At 47.0% G+C, this 16,123-nt stretch overlaps 1 protein-coding gene across 2 annotated transcripts in view; it reads left to right on the top strand.

The window, feature by feature from the left end:
* SSUH2 (ssu-2 homolog) overlaps positions 1–11,046 on the top strand; it is a 35,296-nt gene extending 24,250 nt beyond the window's left edge. For both annotated transcript variants that reach the window (XM_049863217.1, XM_049863216.1), the window contains exons 11-12: positions 1,829–1,936; positions 8,016–11,046. In XM_049863217.1, coding sequence (XP_049719174.1) covers positions 1,829–1,936; positions 8,016–8,162 — 255 coding nt within the window. In that variant the 3' untranslated portion in view covers positions 8,163–11,046. The remainder of the gene's footprint in view (positions 1–1,828; positions 1,937–8,015) is intronic.
* The last annotated feature ends 5,077 nt before the right edge of the window (positions 11,047–16,123 follow it).

Here is a 16,123-nt window from a genome sequence, read left to right as displayed (position 1 = left end):
GTACCTCTGGGTGAACTTGAACCTTCAGTGTTTTGGTTAGCAGTTAAGCACTTAACTGTTTGCACCACCCAGGGACTCCTCCTATATAGGCCAGGGGCTGGCAAACTCCACCATACCGCCTGCTTTTGTGAATAAAGTTCTGTTAAGACACAGACACACCCATTTGTTTACGAATATGGCTGTTTTCATATCGTAAGCAGAATTGAGTAGTTGCGATGGAGACTTTATGGCCCACAAGCCTAAAATATTTACAACATTTTTGCAAATAATGTGCCAACATAAATAATGCTCCCACACATATAAAGTGAAGAAATGATGAAATTAAGTAAAACAACTTCAGCGTGGCGCACCCATGTGTATAACACACGTCTCACGACATTTCCAGAAGTGAATTTTGGCCTCATTCACTCGTCCTCCCATGTTACTCTTTGGCTTCAACATGGCATCCCACTGCTCCCTCCATTCACGAGAATGACAACAATATTTTTATCAGGAAATTACAAATTTAAATTCTGTATTTCGCTTTTAATCTACCAGTAAATACTTTTGGCTTAAATTTCAAGTAATAGAAAATCAGTACCTACCTTAAGTGAAACTTCCATAAGTTCAGAAACAGAAATTGAAGTCAGCAACAGGTAAAAAAAAATTGGCATAGCGCCCTTACGAAAATAATGCCTGTGGGGGTTGCTTGGTTGGCAAAATGAATAATCTGTGTGTTATCTGCGGAAAAATACAGTACTGTTTAGCTCTTTAGAGAAGTTTGCTGTAGGCCTTGGCAGGAAATTTGGCAATTACGAGCTGTCTGAGCCTCATCTTCATGCCTTTTTCTCTAAGAAGGAGAGATGCCCAGTTTCCTTTCTTTGCACCAAAAACTCCTGCTCCCTAAAGACATCCCTCAGCCATTAGCCCTCAGAAAGCCCTGCACCCACTCCAAAGCACATTAGGTGGCCTACCCTGAAATCCCATGGCCTGTGCACTTATCCCAGCCCAGGCTCGTCCTCTGCAGCAGCCCTGAGAGCTGATGGCTCTGTGAGCTGACCTTGGCCTGGTGCTGAGCTCTGGAGGGCGGGGCGGTGTGGTGGCCATCTCCCTGCCCTCAGCACCCATTGAGGTGCCAGGCCCAGGGTGGGCACTTAGCAAACTTTGGGGAGGAGCAGAGGGGAAAGGCTCCAATTCCACTGTTAGGAGTAGAATGAGGAGACATGGGGGAGGGCAATGCTTACCCTTAATGTGTGGTGGGATTTCAAGCTTGGTGGGAAGGGATTTGGAGATGATGAGGACTGGCTAGATGTCCCTGGACTTGGACTTCATGTAGGCTGACTTAGAGCTTCCTGGGTTTATTAACGGTTCGTTTTGTGTCCAAAGTTCCCAAGGTTGCCTGGCACATAGTAGGCAGTTTATCTGAATGAGAAATGAATCTGGGTTCCTTCCCAGCTGACAGGGACCACCCTGCATTGTTCACTGCTGTATCTCTCACTTGGCACGATGCCTGGCCCACAGTAGGCACTTGGGAACATAGTGGGCGTGCTGGAGGGTTTGTTGGGTAGATGAGTGGACTGCAGATGAAGGGGTACTCTCCGTGTCTATCTCCCAAACTTTTTTTTTGCTGGAATTCTGGGAGCTATAACTTGGGTCATCAAGGGACCATGGAGGTCCCGTGGATGTGAGACTGTGGAACCCTTCTCTCTCTGGGCCCCCTACTCGTGCCCTACTTTCAGGTGGGAGGTCAGCCCTAGTTGCCTCCAAGGCTTTAGTTCTGATGCTCGTGTGTCTGAGGCAGTGAGGAGGTGTGTGCTAGGTGCCCCCTGGAGCACTTCTGTCTCCCCAGGTGTACCCCATCGTGGACTTTCCCCTGCGGGAGATCTCTCTGGCCTCGCAGAGGGGCATCGCTGAGCACAGTGCCATGCTGGCCTCCCGTGCCCGCATCCTGCAGCAGGTGAGTGGGGCAGAGAGGAGGCCGGACTAGAGGGTCCAGGGTGCCCTGGCTCAGACTTTGCTCCCTGGGCCATCTGACACTCCTGGGATCGGGCCTAGGACTGTGGGAGGTGGAGCCTCCTGGGTCAGGCTGGGGCTCCAAGGCACTGTCAATCGGGATATATAAAGATGAATTGGGGCCATTCCACCAGCCGGATTGAGGATGGTCTTTCCTGATAATGTCAGGGATGATGGGCGAGGAAGAGTCAGCTAGGAGAAGCATGGAGGGGAGAGAATCCCAGGTTGAGGGAACACAGGAAGTACCAGGGATTGACCTGCAGCCACTGTGGCCTGAGGGCAGAGAGCAAGCTATGGAGGCCTCAGGGATAGGCGGTACCCTGCAGGGCCTTGTAGGCCTGGAAAGAGGTTTGCATCTTTATTCTGAGAGCAATGGGAAGCTATTGAAGGGTTTCAAATACAAATGTGGCATAGTGATTTGAAACTCCTGGTATTCGGACAGCAGAAGGGACCAGGTGGAGAGCCCAGGGTCACAGGCAGGGCTGGAACTAGGAGTCCTGCCTCACATGCTAGGGCACTCCCCAAACCTAGGCTGGTCTTCTCCCAGCCTCAAGAGGAAGCAGGGCCTGCTTTGGGCGCTGTGTTCTCATGGCCGCTAGATGGCGCTGGTGCCCTGCCACTTCCCCAGGCGCAGCTCTGCTCTTCCTCCTCCCAACACTACTGCTGGGGCTTGCAGATCTTGAAGATGGGGCTTTAGCAGGGAATCCTTTCTCAGAGCTCAGTGAAGCCCCTGTCAGCGGCACCCTGAGTCCTGCAGACTGGGCTCAGATCCTTACTTAGTCCAGTGCCCTCTGCTGTGAAAAGGAGATAATTACACCCACCTCAGAGGGTTTTGGGAAACCCTGGTGGTGTAGTGGTTAAGAGCTATGACTACTAACCAAAAGATTGGCAGTTTGAATCCACCAGGTGCTCCTTGGAAGCTCTATGGGGCAGTTCTACTCTGTCCTATAGGGTCCCTATGAGTCCGAATTGACTGGACAGCAATGGGTTTTTTTTGGTTTTCAGAGGGTTGCGTAAGGAGGAGATAATTTACTTACAGGGCTTGGTATCTGGCACTCAATATATTCCTTTTCTTTGGGTCCCCTATGCAATGAATATTTCCCCTTCTCTCTGCACCTGTCCTCTATTTGCAGGTGAGAGAAATCTGCATTTAATTTGAAATAAATAATGACCAGCTTAGAGCCTTAGAAATCATGGAATGCAGGCATTGCAATCTCAAAGGACAGGCGGAAGCGTGAGTGAGAGATCCCCTCCTCCAAGGGGGCAGCCACCGCTCAGCTTCCTGTAGAAAAAGGGGCCGGAGTTGCCAGACCTTTTGAATCCTGATTTTTACATGAAACCTTCTGACTTTTCCATATTGGCAACAACACCAACAAAAATGATAAGAGCACTGTATGGGTTGACAGGCCTGCTTTGGCCTGGGGGCCTCCATTACCCCTGAACTAGTCCAAAATCGTGACTCTTCTGATACATTTTGGAGGCCCAGAGAGGCAGAGTAATTTGCCCAGGCTTACACAGCCTCTCAGGGGAAGAACCCAGAAGTAGAATTGAAGTTTCCTGACCCCCAAGTCAAATGTTGTCATTCGCTGCATCCAAGGGACACAGGTGACTCTTTGAAAGCTGGTGTAGGGTGCTGGCTTGCAGAAGCGTCACCAGCCAGGAGTGGGACTCAAGGCCCTTACCACTGGGTCAGGAATTCCTGTGTGGTACAAACAGTTCAGCACTTGACAACTTATCAAAAGGTTGGCGGTTTGAACCAACCCAGAGGTACCTTGGAAGAAAGGCCTGGTGATCTGTTTCTAAAAGGCCACAGCAGTGAAATCCTATGGGGAGTTCTACTTTGACATATATGGGGTTGCCGTGAGTCAGTGTTGATTCCCCTGGGTAGACACTGCAGGGGCCGTTTATTTAGTAGGTTAGGGCTCGCTTCCAGCTCTGGCACACACTTGTGCCTTCTGTGGGTCCCAGTTTCCTCACCTGTGAAGTGAGGGGTTTGGACCCTGTCTGAGGTTGGGCTCTGCAGAAGCATTCCCGGAGACAGGACTTAGGTGCAGGTCATTTTTTCAGGAAGGGCTTCCAGGAGTAACTGGTTAGGGAGTGGGGAGCAGGGGAGGGAAGAGGGAAAAGGCAAGCCAAGGTGTGGTGTTGGTGAGGTCCCAGCCTCTGATCCCACTGGGAGCTCTGGCACTTAAGTTATACTCAGTGACTGTCTGCCTGGAGGCAGGGGAGCTGGGCTTTTGTGGTCAGCACCATCTGATTGTTGTGGACCATCTCCCTTCTGCTCTCTAGTCCACATCCCAAGGTCAGTCCTCTGGAGAAAGGTCAGCTGCGAGCAGCAGAGCACGTAGAAACAGGGAGGTGCGTTACAGAAGCAGATTTGAGGGACTCTGGGTAGGTTAGAACAGGTCTGTTTCACCAGAACGTTCTCTAACGGAGCCGCCCTTGTACAACTGGTGTTCTATGGCTTGAGTTACAATTCCGAACCAAACCAGTTGCCATTCAGTTGATTCCGACTGATGTCGACCCCATGTGTGTCAGAGTGGAACTGTGCTCCATAGTTTTCAATGGCGAATTTCTCAGAAGTATCAACAGGTCTTTCTTCTGAGGTGCCTCTGGGTGGGCTCGAAATTCCAACCTTTTGGTTAGTAGCCAAGTGCATTTGTACCATCAGGGACTCCTGAGTTATACTTCCCACCAAACCAAACCCCCTGTCGTCAAATCGATTCCAACTCATAGCCACTCTTCAGGACACCGTAGAGCTGCCCCAAAGGGTTTCCAAGGTTGTAAATCTTTGTGGTAACAGGCTACCACATCTTTCTCTTGTGGAGCAGCTGATGGGTTCGAATTCCTGACCTTTTGGTTTGCAGCCGAATGCTTTCACCACTGTGTCACCAGGGCTCCTGAGTTACGCTGAAGACCCTCCAAACATTGAAATATCTACTCTGGGAACAGGAAAAGGGTGAAGACACGCTGAGTGAGATGAACAAATGATGTTAGCAGATTGTAGACACTCTCTGTTGTCCTGTGACTTAGTTGTGCTCCTGGCAGTTTGAATCCTTTTTAAACCCTTCATTTGGCAGCTGGAGAAACTGAAGCCCAAAAAGGGTTAAGTGACCTGCCCAAGGTCAAACAGTACCACGGGTAGTGGGTCTTCTGGGGCTTTTCCTCTACAACAAGCTCTTGCCTCAGGGAATCAAGCCCTTTGTAAACAAGTCCTGGAGCCAGGAAGGGAAAACTGGAGAAAAATGTATATTTTTCTTTAAAAGAGAACAAAATCAGAGGACAGGCCACTGCTGTGAATTGTTTTGTTTCTGAATTGGTCTTTGGTCCTTGGTCTGTAGACAAAGACTCATTCCGATATTTCACTCAGGGTCAAGCAGTTAGTGGGTGGAATGCAGTCCTGGGTAGACAGAGCCATCACCAGCGCCCCTGCCACAGCCAGGTCACTGTGAGATTTGGCATCTGTCCATCCCAGGGGCCTGGCCAAGGCACACAAACAGATAAACCACCAATTACGAGATAACCACTTGATGGCAGTTGATGTCTCAAGCAATTTGTGGTTTTAGACTCGGAGACCTTTTGAACCAGAAGCAGATGGAGGCAGCGGAGGTGGGTTGGGGAGGGTTGTGGTGTCCCTTGCTCTCCCTTGGAGCTTGGTGGACACTCCTGGACACAGAATGGTCCTGATTCCACTGTCCAGGCCTCCTGGGCAGTGACATTGACTGCCATCTTGTCTTGCCCCTTAGTTCCCGCTTGTGATCTTCCATACCACAATCTCAAGAGGGGCTCTTCTACCCTTGGGAACCCTGCTGGCACAGAGGTTAAGACCTATGGCTGCTAACCAAAAGGCCAGCTGTTCAAATCCACCAGCTGCTCCTTGGAAACCCTATGGGGCAGTTCTACTTTGTTCTGTAGGGTCGCTATGAGTTGGAATTGACTAGATGGAACAGGTTAGGTTTTGCTTTGGTTGCTACCCTTTGTTCCCGAAATTATTATTTGGCCTATGAAGAAAACCCATTCTCACTATCTCATCGGCTGTCTCACGACAAACTCATTGATAAGGAAACTGAGGTGCATAGAAATGAAGTCAGGAGTCTAAGACCACACAGGAGCTTAGTGGAAAATTGCTGCCCTGCCTCCGATTCCCCTCTCCCTTCCACCTTAGTTAATATGCTACCTGTCAGCTTCTCCTTCAGCAGAGCGGGGTCCTGCCTCTGAGAGAGAAGTTGAAGCAGCCAGGGTGACCCTCATCCCCACCTGTTTTACCCTTTCCCCTGGGGTGTGGCCTCTGGACCAAGAGGACTCTCCCATGGTAGAGAGGTGCCTGCAAGTAAAGACGGCCTGACGCTGACCTGTCATGGCCCCACGCCCTGTGTTTCGGATCCCCAAACCTGGGTCCAGGTCAGGGGGCAGCTTGTGCGGAAGAGCTTAGGGGTTTAGGCACAGAGCCTCACCCACAGTAAACTGAACCGAACCTGCTGCTGTCAAGTCGATTCTGACTCGTGGCAACCTCTCGTGTTACAGAGTAGAACTGCTCCATAGAATTTTTCTTGGCTGTAATCTTTATGAAAGTGGATTGCCAGGCCTTTCTTCTGCAGAGCTGCTGGGCGGGTCCAAACCACCAACCTTTAGGTTAGTAGCTGAGCACAAGCTAGTTTGTACCTCCCAGGGACCTTCCAGTAAATTCCCAAGAAAGCTGAGCTTCAGTTACTAGGAGGGATGCTCTTATGTCAACTCCATGGTGCAGTTGCCAAAAACAAAATAACAGAAAGCCAGTGAGATGGTGTTGCATCAAGAGTAGTCCATGTTCACCCCCTAGGTGGTGCTGAGATATTCTTTCAGGGCCCCACAGTGTGGGAAAGTTGTAGACTAACTGCTCTGAGAAGGGGCCAGGGGAATGAGGGGCTTTAGAACATACAGTATGGGAGGGAGTGAGTTCCCTGTCTCCTTACAGGGGCATTTAGGAAAAGAAGACACTGGGGAGAGGATTTGAGCATTAAATGGGTATAGCTACAGCGCGGAGTTGGAGCTTGGACTAGATGATCACCCAAACCTGAAATACCAAAATGTCTTAGCCTGGGTTCCCTAGAGGAGCAAAACCAGTGAGATGTTAAGCACTCCACTGCTAAAGGAAAGGCTGGAGGTCTGAAGCCACCCATCGGCTCTGTAGGAGAGAGACCTGGTGACCTGCTCCTGTAAAGATTACAGCCTGAAAAACCCTATGGGGCAGCTCCACTCTGTCACATGGGGCTGCTATGAGTTGAAACTGACTATAACTATATATATAGAGAGAGAGAGAGAGAGAGAGAGATCGATTGATTTACTTCAAGGGATTGGCTCATGCAATTGTGGGGTGCTGGCAGGTCTAAGATCTGTAGGTCAGCTGCAGGCCAGGGACTTCTGCAGGCTTATACCCCAAGATCCGGAGGTCAGGTGATGAGAAGCGTGGTGGGTGAAGTGTCCCATTTGTAAAAGGAGGGGAACATTTGAGAAAGACTTTTCTTGGAGGAGGGTCGATACTTTCTTGGAGATGTGTTGGTAGGCGGTGGAATCCTGGGAAAACAACCCACCAATGTTTGAGATCTTCTTAAAATTTATTTAAAAATTTGGAGTCCACTCCCTCATATCTTCAAGGTTGTTTTAATATAAACATATTTTTAGTGACTTCATCCTCCACTCCCTCCCCCCGCAGTCTAAAAATGAATGCTTCTGGAAGGTGTCATGTTTGCTGGTGGCTCTCCATACATCCTGCCACAGCCCTGGGGATGCCCGTACCCCTGTTGGTGAAACCTACAATCAGTGGTAGCTAAACATAGTCAGTTGAGCCAGAGCTCAGGGTATGTGAAGGGGTGTAGTAGAAGAACACATATAATGGCAAGTTGTAGTCAAATTGTGCAGGGCCCTGAATGCCAACTCCAAAGCATAAACTTCATTCTACAGGCAGCAGGAGCCACTGAAGGTTCTTGAGCGGTGAGTGACTTGAGCAGCACATTGATGCTTTTCTTGGCCATTTGTTTTCTCAGAGGCAGACCATTGAGCTGATCCCCCTCACAGAAGTTCGTTACTGGTACCAAGGAAAGACTGACGTCTACTACATCTACGGAACCGACCACAGAGTGTACGTGGTGGACTACCCTGAGCGGTACTGCTGTGGCTGTACCATCATCTGACCACGGCTGCAGCTGTCCCCAGAGCCCATCATTCCAGAAGGGACAGCCAAGATCTTTGAGTTCACTCCTCTTTAGTTGCATTGAACAATCCTTTACAAATCCTGGCATATCCTTCCAGAGAAATTAGCCATGACTCTTTACTGAGCTCCTCTGGTGGATTCCATGGTGCATTTATTTAACCTACAAGGATTCAACTACACACATTCCTTTAAGACAAACGATAGAAATCATTTGAGTGGTGGGGCTTTGCTTCTGGTCTCCAAGCTTACGCCCTGATGGAGCACGTGGTTTGATTTTGCCTTCCTCTTGCTTGGTCTCGGTTCTGCTGTGCCTCCTCTAGTGTGAGCCTCTTGCCAAGCTGAGCATTACTGAAATGCTTAAAGACGCACACAGATCGGGTGCCCCTTCCCGCACACCAGATAGTGCACTTAGGGATCAAGCAACCATTGACTTTGCTCCGCATTCTGTGGGTCACGAATTTGAACAGGGCTCAGTGGAGTGGTTCGTCTCTGCTCTATGGTGTCTGGGGCCTTCCCTGAAAGACTAGGCATCTGGAGTGACTCAGTGGCAGGGGGCTGGTTGATGGTGGCTGTCAGCTGGCACCTCAGTTAGGGTTGTCAGCTAGAACACCTACATATGGCCTCTGCATGTTGCCCGAGTTCCCACACAACATGGCAGCTCTGAGGGTGAGTGCCCCTTGTGCATGCCCCTGACTGAAGAAATAGACATCTGTTCCAAACTGGAGAACAAACCAGCTATGTTGGATGGACTGAGAATCTAAAGGGTGATCTCTGATGTAGTACCTGTGTAAGGGACATGATACAGTGATTTTGAATACATGCATTTATTTTGATATCACATGCAGACCTTAGAACCTACCTACCAGGTAAGATGTGACCTCGGTATACTGTGTACCCAACCATGTACAGGCATTCCCCATCTGTGTAGTGAGGCTGGTTGGGTGGAGGGGACACCCTGGAGTTTGGCACAAGGCCAACAGAGGCCTTGCAGGGTCAAACTTGGAGAGTTCTGCTGGGGCCGGGTGGGTCATTGCACACCTGGCTGCGGGTAGGCCCACCCCACCCTTGAAGAGGATGGACACAGCAGACCTTGAGAGGTACCTTCTCTTGGTCCCCAGGCTCCAGCTAGCCAGCAGCCTCTACCGCCCCATGGTGTGGGAGAATATGGACAGGCTTGGCTGGGAGAGTATTACACATTGAATTGTGTCCTCCAAAGATATGTACTGAAATCCTGGCCCCTATACCTGTAAATAAGGAGCCCTGCTGGCACACTGGTTAAACACTTGGCTGCTAACTGAAAGGCCGGCAATTCGAACCCATCAACCGCTCTGTAGGAGAAAGATGTGTCTACTTACATAAAGATTACAGCCTGGGAAGCCCTATGAGGCAGTTTTACTCTGGTAGAGGGTCCTATAGGGTCACTGTGAGTTGGAATCAGCTCAAATGCAACGGGTTTGGTTTTTTTTATACCTGTAAATATGATCCTGTTTGGAAATAGGGTTTTCTTTATTATGTTAATAGGTCATACCTGAGAAGGGTGGGTTCTAAGTCTAATCACTTCTGAGCTATAAAAAGAGCAGAATGAACACAGAGACCCACAGGGGGAAGAAAGGGACAACAGAGACAGATGCATCTACAAAGATTGCCAGCAGTTACCAGAAGCTGGAATAGATAAGGAAGGACTTCTCCTGGAGCCGTACCCTCATTTGGGCTTCTAGCTTCCCGAACTAGGACAAAATACATTTCTGTCCTTTAAAGCCACCCACTGTGGTATTTGTTTTGTGGCAGCATCAGGGAGCTAAGACAGGGAGACTGAGGCCACCCCCCAGAGCATCATTAATAAATGATACGCAAATGTGCACCTGCATCCTTACCTGCTACTACCAGAGCCCCTGGATTTTCCCCAGATCCTGCTCAGGTGTTGCTGTTTCCCCAGAGTTTGGCTGAACCCCACACAGGTGGGTCCTGGCTGGCAATGTGGAGACGGGACTGCTGACAGGAGCAGAAGGTTTGGAGGGGCATCTAGCTCCCTCGGGGCTGCACGGAGCCAACAGGAACTTGACTGAGAAGCAAACGATACGAACCCCGAAGCCCCAAGAAGCCTGGGCCAGCAACCTTCCAGGCCCAGATTTCGGTTCCTGCCCTGGTCTGCTTACTGCCAGCCCCTTCCAGCCAAAGCCATGGGCTCTGTGTCGGGGGGAGGCTAAGGGCGTGATGAGGCCACCTTTGGACTGGGGCACCCTGGGGGCACGGGCAGCAGCTAGTCCCTGGGGACAGAGCTTGGTGGTATCAGGGGAGCAGGGAGTGTCCCCAAAGAGGAAATTTCCATTTCATCTTCCTCCTGAAGCTCTTTGTGCTCAAGTCTGGGAGGCCATTACCCCCCCCACCACCCTCTGTCCCTGGTGTTCCCACAGCTGCCTCCGTGGTGCTCAGAGGAGGTGCTTCTGCCCCTAGAGAGCACTGAATTGATAGAAGCGGACTGATTTTGGTCGCTGCAATGGTTGGAAGCAACACTGTTGACATTCAGTGGACAGAATCCAGGAAAGCTAGGTGTCCAGCAATGCTTGGGACAGTCTCACACAACACAGCACTCACCGTCCCTCATTGACTTACAAAGATCCCGCTGACATTCACGTAGAATGGTAGTTACACACAACAGTTTCACCGGCTACTGTTTAACGCAATGCTACTTTTTACTTAGTGTTCACTTTTGTTCTTAGATCCTCCTGTCCCTCTTGTTTGAATTTTGAATTGGCTTTTGATCATCTTATTTCCCTTAAGTCTAAACCAGCACGTTATACGTAGACGTAATCACCAACGGCTTCCTTACGGCTTGACGTGTGATGGCGCCTGATCATCTACAAATTGAAACACATTTATTAAAAAAAAAATGCATGTTCTTTTAATGTCTCCTCTATATTTCAGTTTGGGCCTTAAGTTGCTGCTTCTTTGGGGAAACTGTATCTAAGTGGGTTATATGTGAATTTTATTTTAGGATAAAAAGGGAGCATTCAGTGTCTTAGGGTTGAGGCTCAACAGCATGTACAGAGTGTTGGCATTAGACAGTATATACTCACTGGAGTGAAGAGGGTCCAAGGGGATGCTGTTCCAATGGGGCAGCAAATGAGAGAAAGCACCAGCGACCCCCTAGTCACTCACCAATTGTCGAGTCATCTCCAACTCCTGGGGACCCCGTGTGTGTCAGAGTAGAACTGTGCTCCATAGGGTTTTTAATGGCTGATTTTTCAGAAGTAGATTACCAGGCCTTTCTTCCAAGGCACCTCTGGGTGGATACAAACCTCCAACCTTCTGGTTAGTGATTGAGTACATTAACTATTTGCACTACCCAGTGGCTCCTCAGGCTGGTATTAGTCACCATCATTTTAGTGACAATTAGTTTCTGTCTCCTGATCAGAAAGTAAGGTAGGACTTTAGGGTGGGGACAGTTTGTAGGGGAGACAGTACAATGTGGCACAAGCAGCACAGTGTAGACTCTGTGGCCACAGTCTGGGGTTCAAATCCTGCCTCTACTGGCTATCACCTGCATGGACTTGCACAGCCCTGCTTGCCCGCTCTGTGCCTGATTTCCCATCTGTAAAATGAGAGCAGTCATGCTTAGGATTGTTATGATGACTAAATGTCATTGTGAATATGGTGTGTGTGACACACGAGTTCTCGAGAGATTTTACTTATTAGTATTAGGAGGGGACACAAGGAAAGGCAGCTGTTCGAAGGGAGAGATCAGACCCTGGGCGCTGAGGGTATCCAGGCATGGAATCTGGGCTGTGTGAGATAAGGCAGTGGTTTCCAAAAGCGGGTTCAAGTTTTGGGGCCCTACTGGTTGTGCCAGCCTCACCTAGAAAGCGAATATAAAAATGCAGATTCCTGGGTCTCACCCATAGGTATTTGGGGTGATGGTGATGAGATTCTGTTGTTTTAACCCATGTTCCCACGATTCTTATGCATGATCAGAGCATGGAAACTGGCCTGGAAGTCAAAGCCATAGAGTTTGAAATCAATGCTGTCAGACTTAAATTTCAATTCTTAGATCGCCACGTGCTCTGAGCCTCAGTTTCTTCATCTGTGAAATGGGGATAATCTGTGCTCTACCTACTTGGCAGGGTTGTTTTAGGGCTCACATAAGACACTGAATATGAAAGCGCTTTGCAAACTCTGAAGTTCCACATACAGTTGGCCCTCTGTGTCCGTGGGTTCAAGCAGACTTGTATTGAAAATATTTGGGGAAAAAAAAGACTTCTTCCCCTTGTCATTATTCCCTAAACAATGCAACAACTATTTACATAAGATTTACATTGTATTAGGTATTGTAAGTAATCTAAAAAAAAAAAAAAACCAAATCTAGGGATGATTTATGCTTAGGTTATATGCAAATACCGCGCCATTTTATATAAGGGACTTGAGCATCCTCGGATTTTGGTATCCATGGTGGTGGTGGTGGTGGGGTCCTGGAATCAATCCCTTATGGACACCGAGGGGTGACTGTAAATATTTTTTTAGGACTGGAAATCACAGATGAGCAACAGAAGGGAAGATGGTTTCAAAGACGTCCCGCTGCTCTTGGCCACCAGGGGGCAGCAGGTGCACACACATGAACAAACCCTTGAGGCAGTTTCTCCTCTGGCAAGTGAGTTCAGTGTCAGGTGTGATATCAGCCTTATGAAGGTCTCTTGTTCTCAGCAGGCCTTGGGCCATTAGCCTCTCTGCAGGGCTCGGAGCATCAGGGAAATCAGATGGCTCTAAATTTTTTTTTTTTTTTTAGAAATGCATCTAGTATATCTTTTATTTAGGCTCCAGTTAAAACTTCTGTCCTTTCGAAGGGAGTGGCAGCAGGGGAAGCAATACCCAGTTACTGTTGAGCTGATTCCAATTCATGGTGACCTCGTGTGTCAGAGTAGAACTGTGCTCCACAAGGTTTTTAATGGTTAATTTTTTGGAAGTAGATCACCAGGCCTTTCTTCCAAGGTGCCTTTGGGTAGATTCAAACCTCCAACCTTTTAACCATTTGCACCACACAGGGACTCCCCTGGGAAACATCACTCACATTTAGGAAGCTGGGCTTGAGATGCTAACCTGGGAGTTAACAGTCACAGTCTAGGTCAACACATGAACTCGTCGGTCTGATCCATTGATCCAACTGACAATCCATTCATTTTTTTGGGCACTAACCAGGCCAGGCACTGGGGAAGCAAAGGCGAATCAGGTACTGACAGTGTCTTGAGGTCCCCTGGTCTTTACAAAAATGGTGACCAACTTCTTTTTTTTTTTCTGTTCATTTTTTCCCCCTAAATTTTATTTATTTTGTTGTTGTTGAGAATATACATAGTAAAACATATGCCAATTCAGCAGTTTCTACATGGACAATTTAGTGATATTGATTATATCCTTCAAGCTGTACAATCATTTTCATCCTCCCTTTTTGAGATGTCTGTACTCCATTAACATAAACTCACTGCCCCCGAAGTTTCCTGCCTAATCTTTCAAGTTGCTACTGTCAATTTCCTCCATACAGATAGTTCTTAAAAAAGCATAATGCTCAAGGAAGACCTTTTTTACTAGTTAACTATTGCTTGGTTTTAAGATGACTTCAGGGGATACTTTTGGTTTAAGGTTTAAAGATTATATCAGAGCAGTAGTTTCAGGGGTTCATCCACCCTCCATGGCTCCAGAAAGTCTACAGTCCATGATAATTTGAAATCCTGTTCTGCATTTTCCTCCTTTGATCAAGATCCTTCTATGGAATCTTTGATCAAAAAGTTCAGTAATGGTAGCTGAGCACTGGTCTCATGGCAAATAAAGCAGTTATTGATGAGGGCAGTTAGCTGTACATTCCATATCCTCCTCCTACTCCTGACTCTTCTTCCTCTGTTGCTCCAGGTGAATAGAGACCAATTGTTTGAAAGTTTTGAAGACCCCAGGCACTACACAATGATAGGAGGTAGAACAGAAACACTGAACACATTATTAGGCCAATTAACTGGGAATTCCCATGCAACCATGACCCTAAGCCTCCAAACCAATGAAGTGTTTGGTTGTACACAAGCAGCCTCAGCAACTACTCTTTTTTTTTGTCCGTGTTGTAAATATATCTATCACACAACTTTTGCCAAATCAACTTTTTACAGATGTACAACTTACTGACTGCAGCTGCAGTCATCGTCTGCGCAACCCTACCCTTAATCAATGTGGTATTTCCATCACTGTTAATCTCCCTTTCCCCCTCTCTCCTGCCCCTGGTAACCACTAATAAACTTTGGTCTCTGTTCATTTGTCTTTTCTTGTCTTTTTATATAAGTGAGCTCATACAATGTTTGTGCTTTTGTGATTGACTTATTTTGCTCAGCATAATATCTTCAAGCTCCAGCCATACTGTAGCGTGTATTAAGACTTCAGTTCTTCCGCTGGCTGAGTAGTATTTCATTGCATGTATGTACCACATTTTGTTTATCCATTCATCTGTTAATGGGCATTTAGGTTGTTTCCACCTTTTGGCTATTGTGAATAGTGCTGTAATGAACACTGGTGTACAAGTCTCTGTTTGAGTCTCTGCTTTCAAGTCTTTCGGGTATATACCTAGGAGTGGAATTGCTGGATCGTATGGTAGTTCTATTTTTAGCTTTTTGAGGAACCATCACACTGTTTTCTACAATGGCTTATGCCGTTTTGCATTCCCACCAGCAATGGATAAGGATTCCAATTTCCCCACATCCTTGCCCACATTTTTTATTTTCTCGTTTTTTTTCATCTTAGCCAATCCAGTGGGAGTGAAATGGTGTCTCATTGTAGTTTTGATTTGTTTCTGTCTGATGGCTAATGATGCTGAGCATCTTTTCATGTGTTTGATGGCCATTTGAACTTCCTCTTTGGTGAACTATCTATTCTAGTCCTTTGCTCATTTTATGATTGAGTTGTCTTTTTTGCTGTTAAGTTCTCGAAATTGTATATACATTTTGGTGGTTAGATTCTTGTCAGATATAAGCTTTCTGAAGACATTCTCCCAGTCAGTAGCTTGACTTTTCACTTTTTTAGTAAAGTTTTTTGATGAAAATTTTTTATTTTTATGAGGTCCCATTTATTTATTTTGTCTTCTGCTGTTTGTGCTTTTGTTATTATATTAGATAATCCATTTTTAAAAGCTAGGCCTGACAGTGTTGTCCCTGCTTTTTCTTCTAAGAATTTTATGATTTTAGTTTGCACATTTAAGTCCTTAATCCATTTTGAATTTGTTTTTGCATATGCCCTGAGGCATGGGTCCTGTTTTATTTTTCTGCCTATGGAAATCCAATTTTTCCAGCACCATTTATTGAAAAGACTTCTTTCCCCATCAAATGAACTTAGTACCCTTGTCAAAAATTAGTTGACCATAGATGTGTGGTTTTATTTCTGGACTCTCAATTCTATTCCATTGATATGTCTATTGTTATACCTGTACCAGACTGTTTTGATTACTGTAGCTGTATAGTATGTTTTAAAACCAGGAAGTGTGAGCCCTCCTACTTTGTCCTTCTCTTTCAACATTGTTCTAGCTATTCAGGGCCTCTTGCCATTCCTCACAAAGTTGAGGACTGGCTTCTCCATTTCTATAAAGAAGGCTGTTGGGATTTTGATTGGGATTGGGTTGAATCTATAGATTGCTTTGTGTAATACTGACATTCTAACAATATTGAGTCTTCCAGTCCCTGAACATGGAGCATCTTTCCATTTATCTAAGTCTTTTTAAATCTCTTTCAGCAGTATTTTATAGTTTTCATTGTGTAAGTACTTCATGACTCTGGTTGGATTTATTCCTAGGTATTTTACTCTTTTAAATGCTATTGTAAATGGAATCGTTTCCCTAATTTCCCTTTCAGATTTCTTAATGTTGGTGTATAGAAACTCGACCGGTTTTTGTTTGTTGACCTAGTACCCTGCAACTTTGCTAAA

This window comes from Elephas maximus, chromosome 20 (assembly GCF_024166365.1).
Source record: "Elephas maximus indicus isolate mEleMax1 chromosome 20, mEleMax1 primary haplotype, whole genome shotgun sequence".
Taxonomy (NCBI): Eukaryota; Metazoa; Chordata; class Mammalia; order Proboscidea; family Elephantidae; genus Elephas; species Elephas maximus.
Note: the sequence above shows the minus strand (reverse complement) of the source record. Positions and strands in the feature narration are given on the sequence as shown.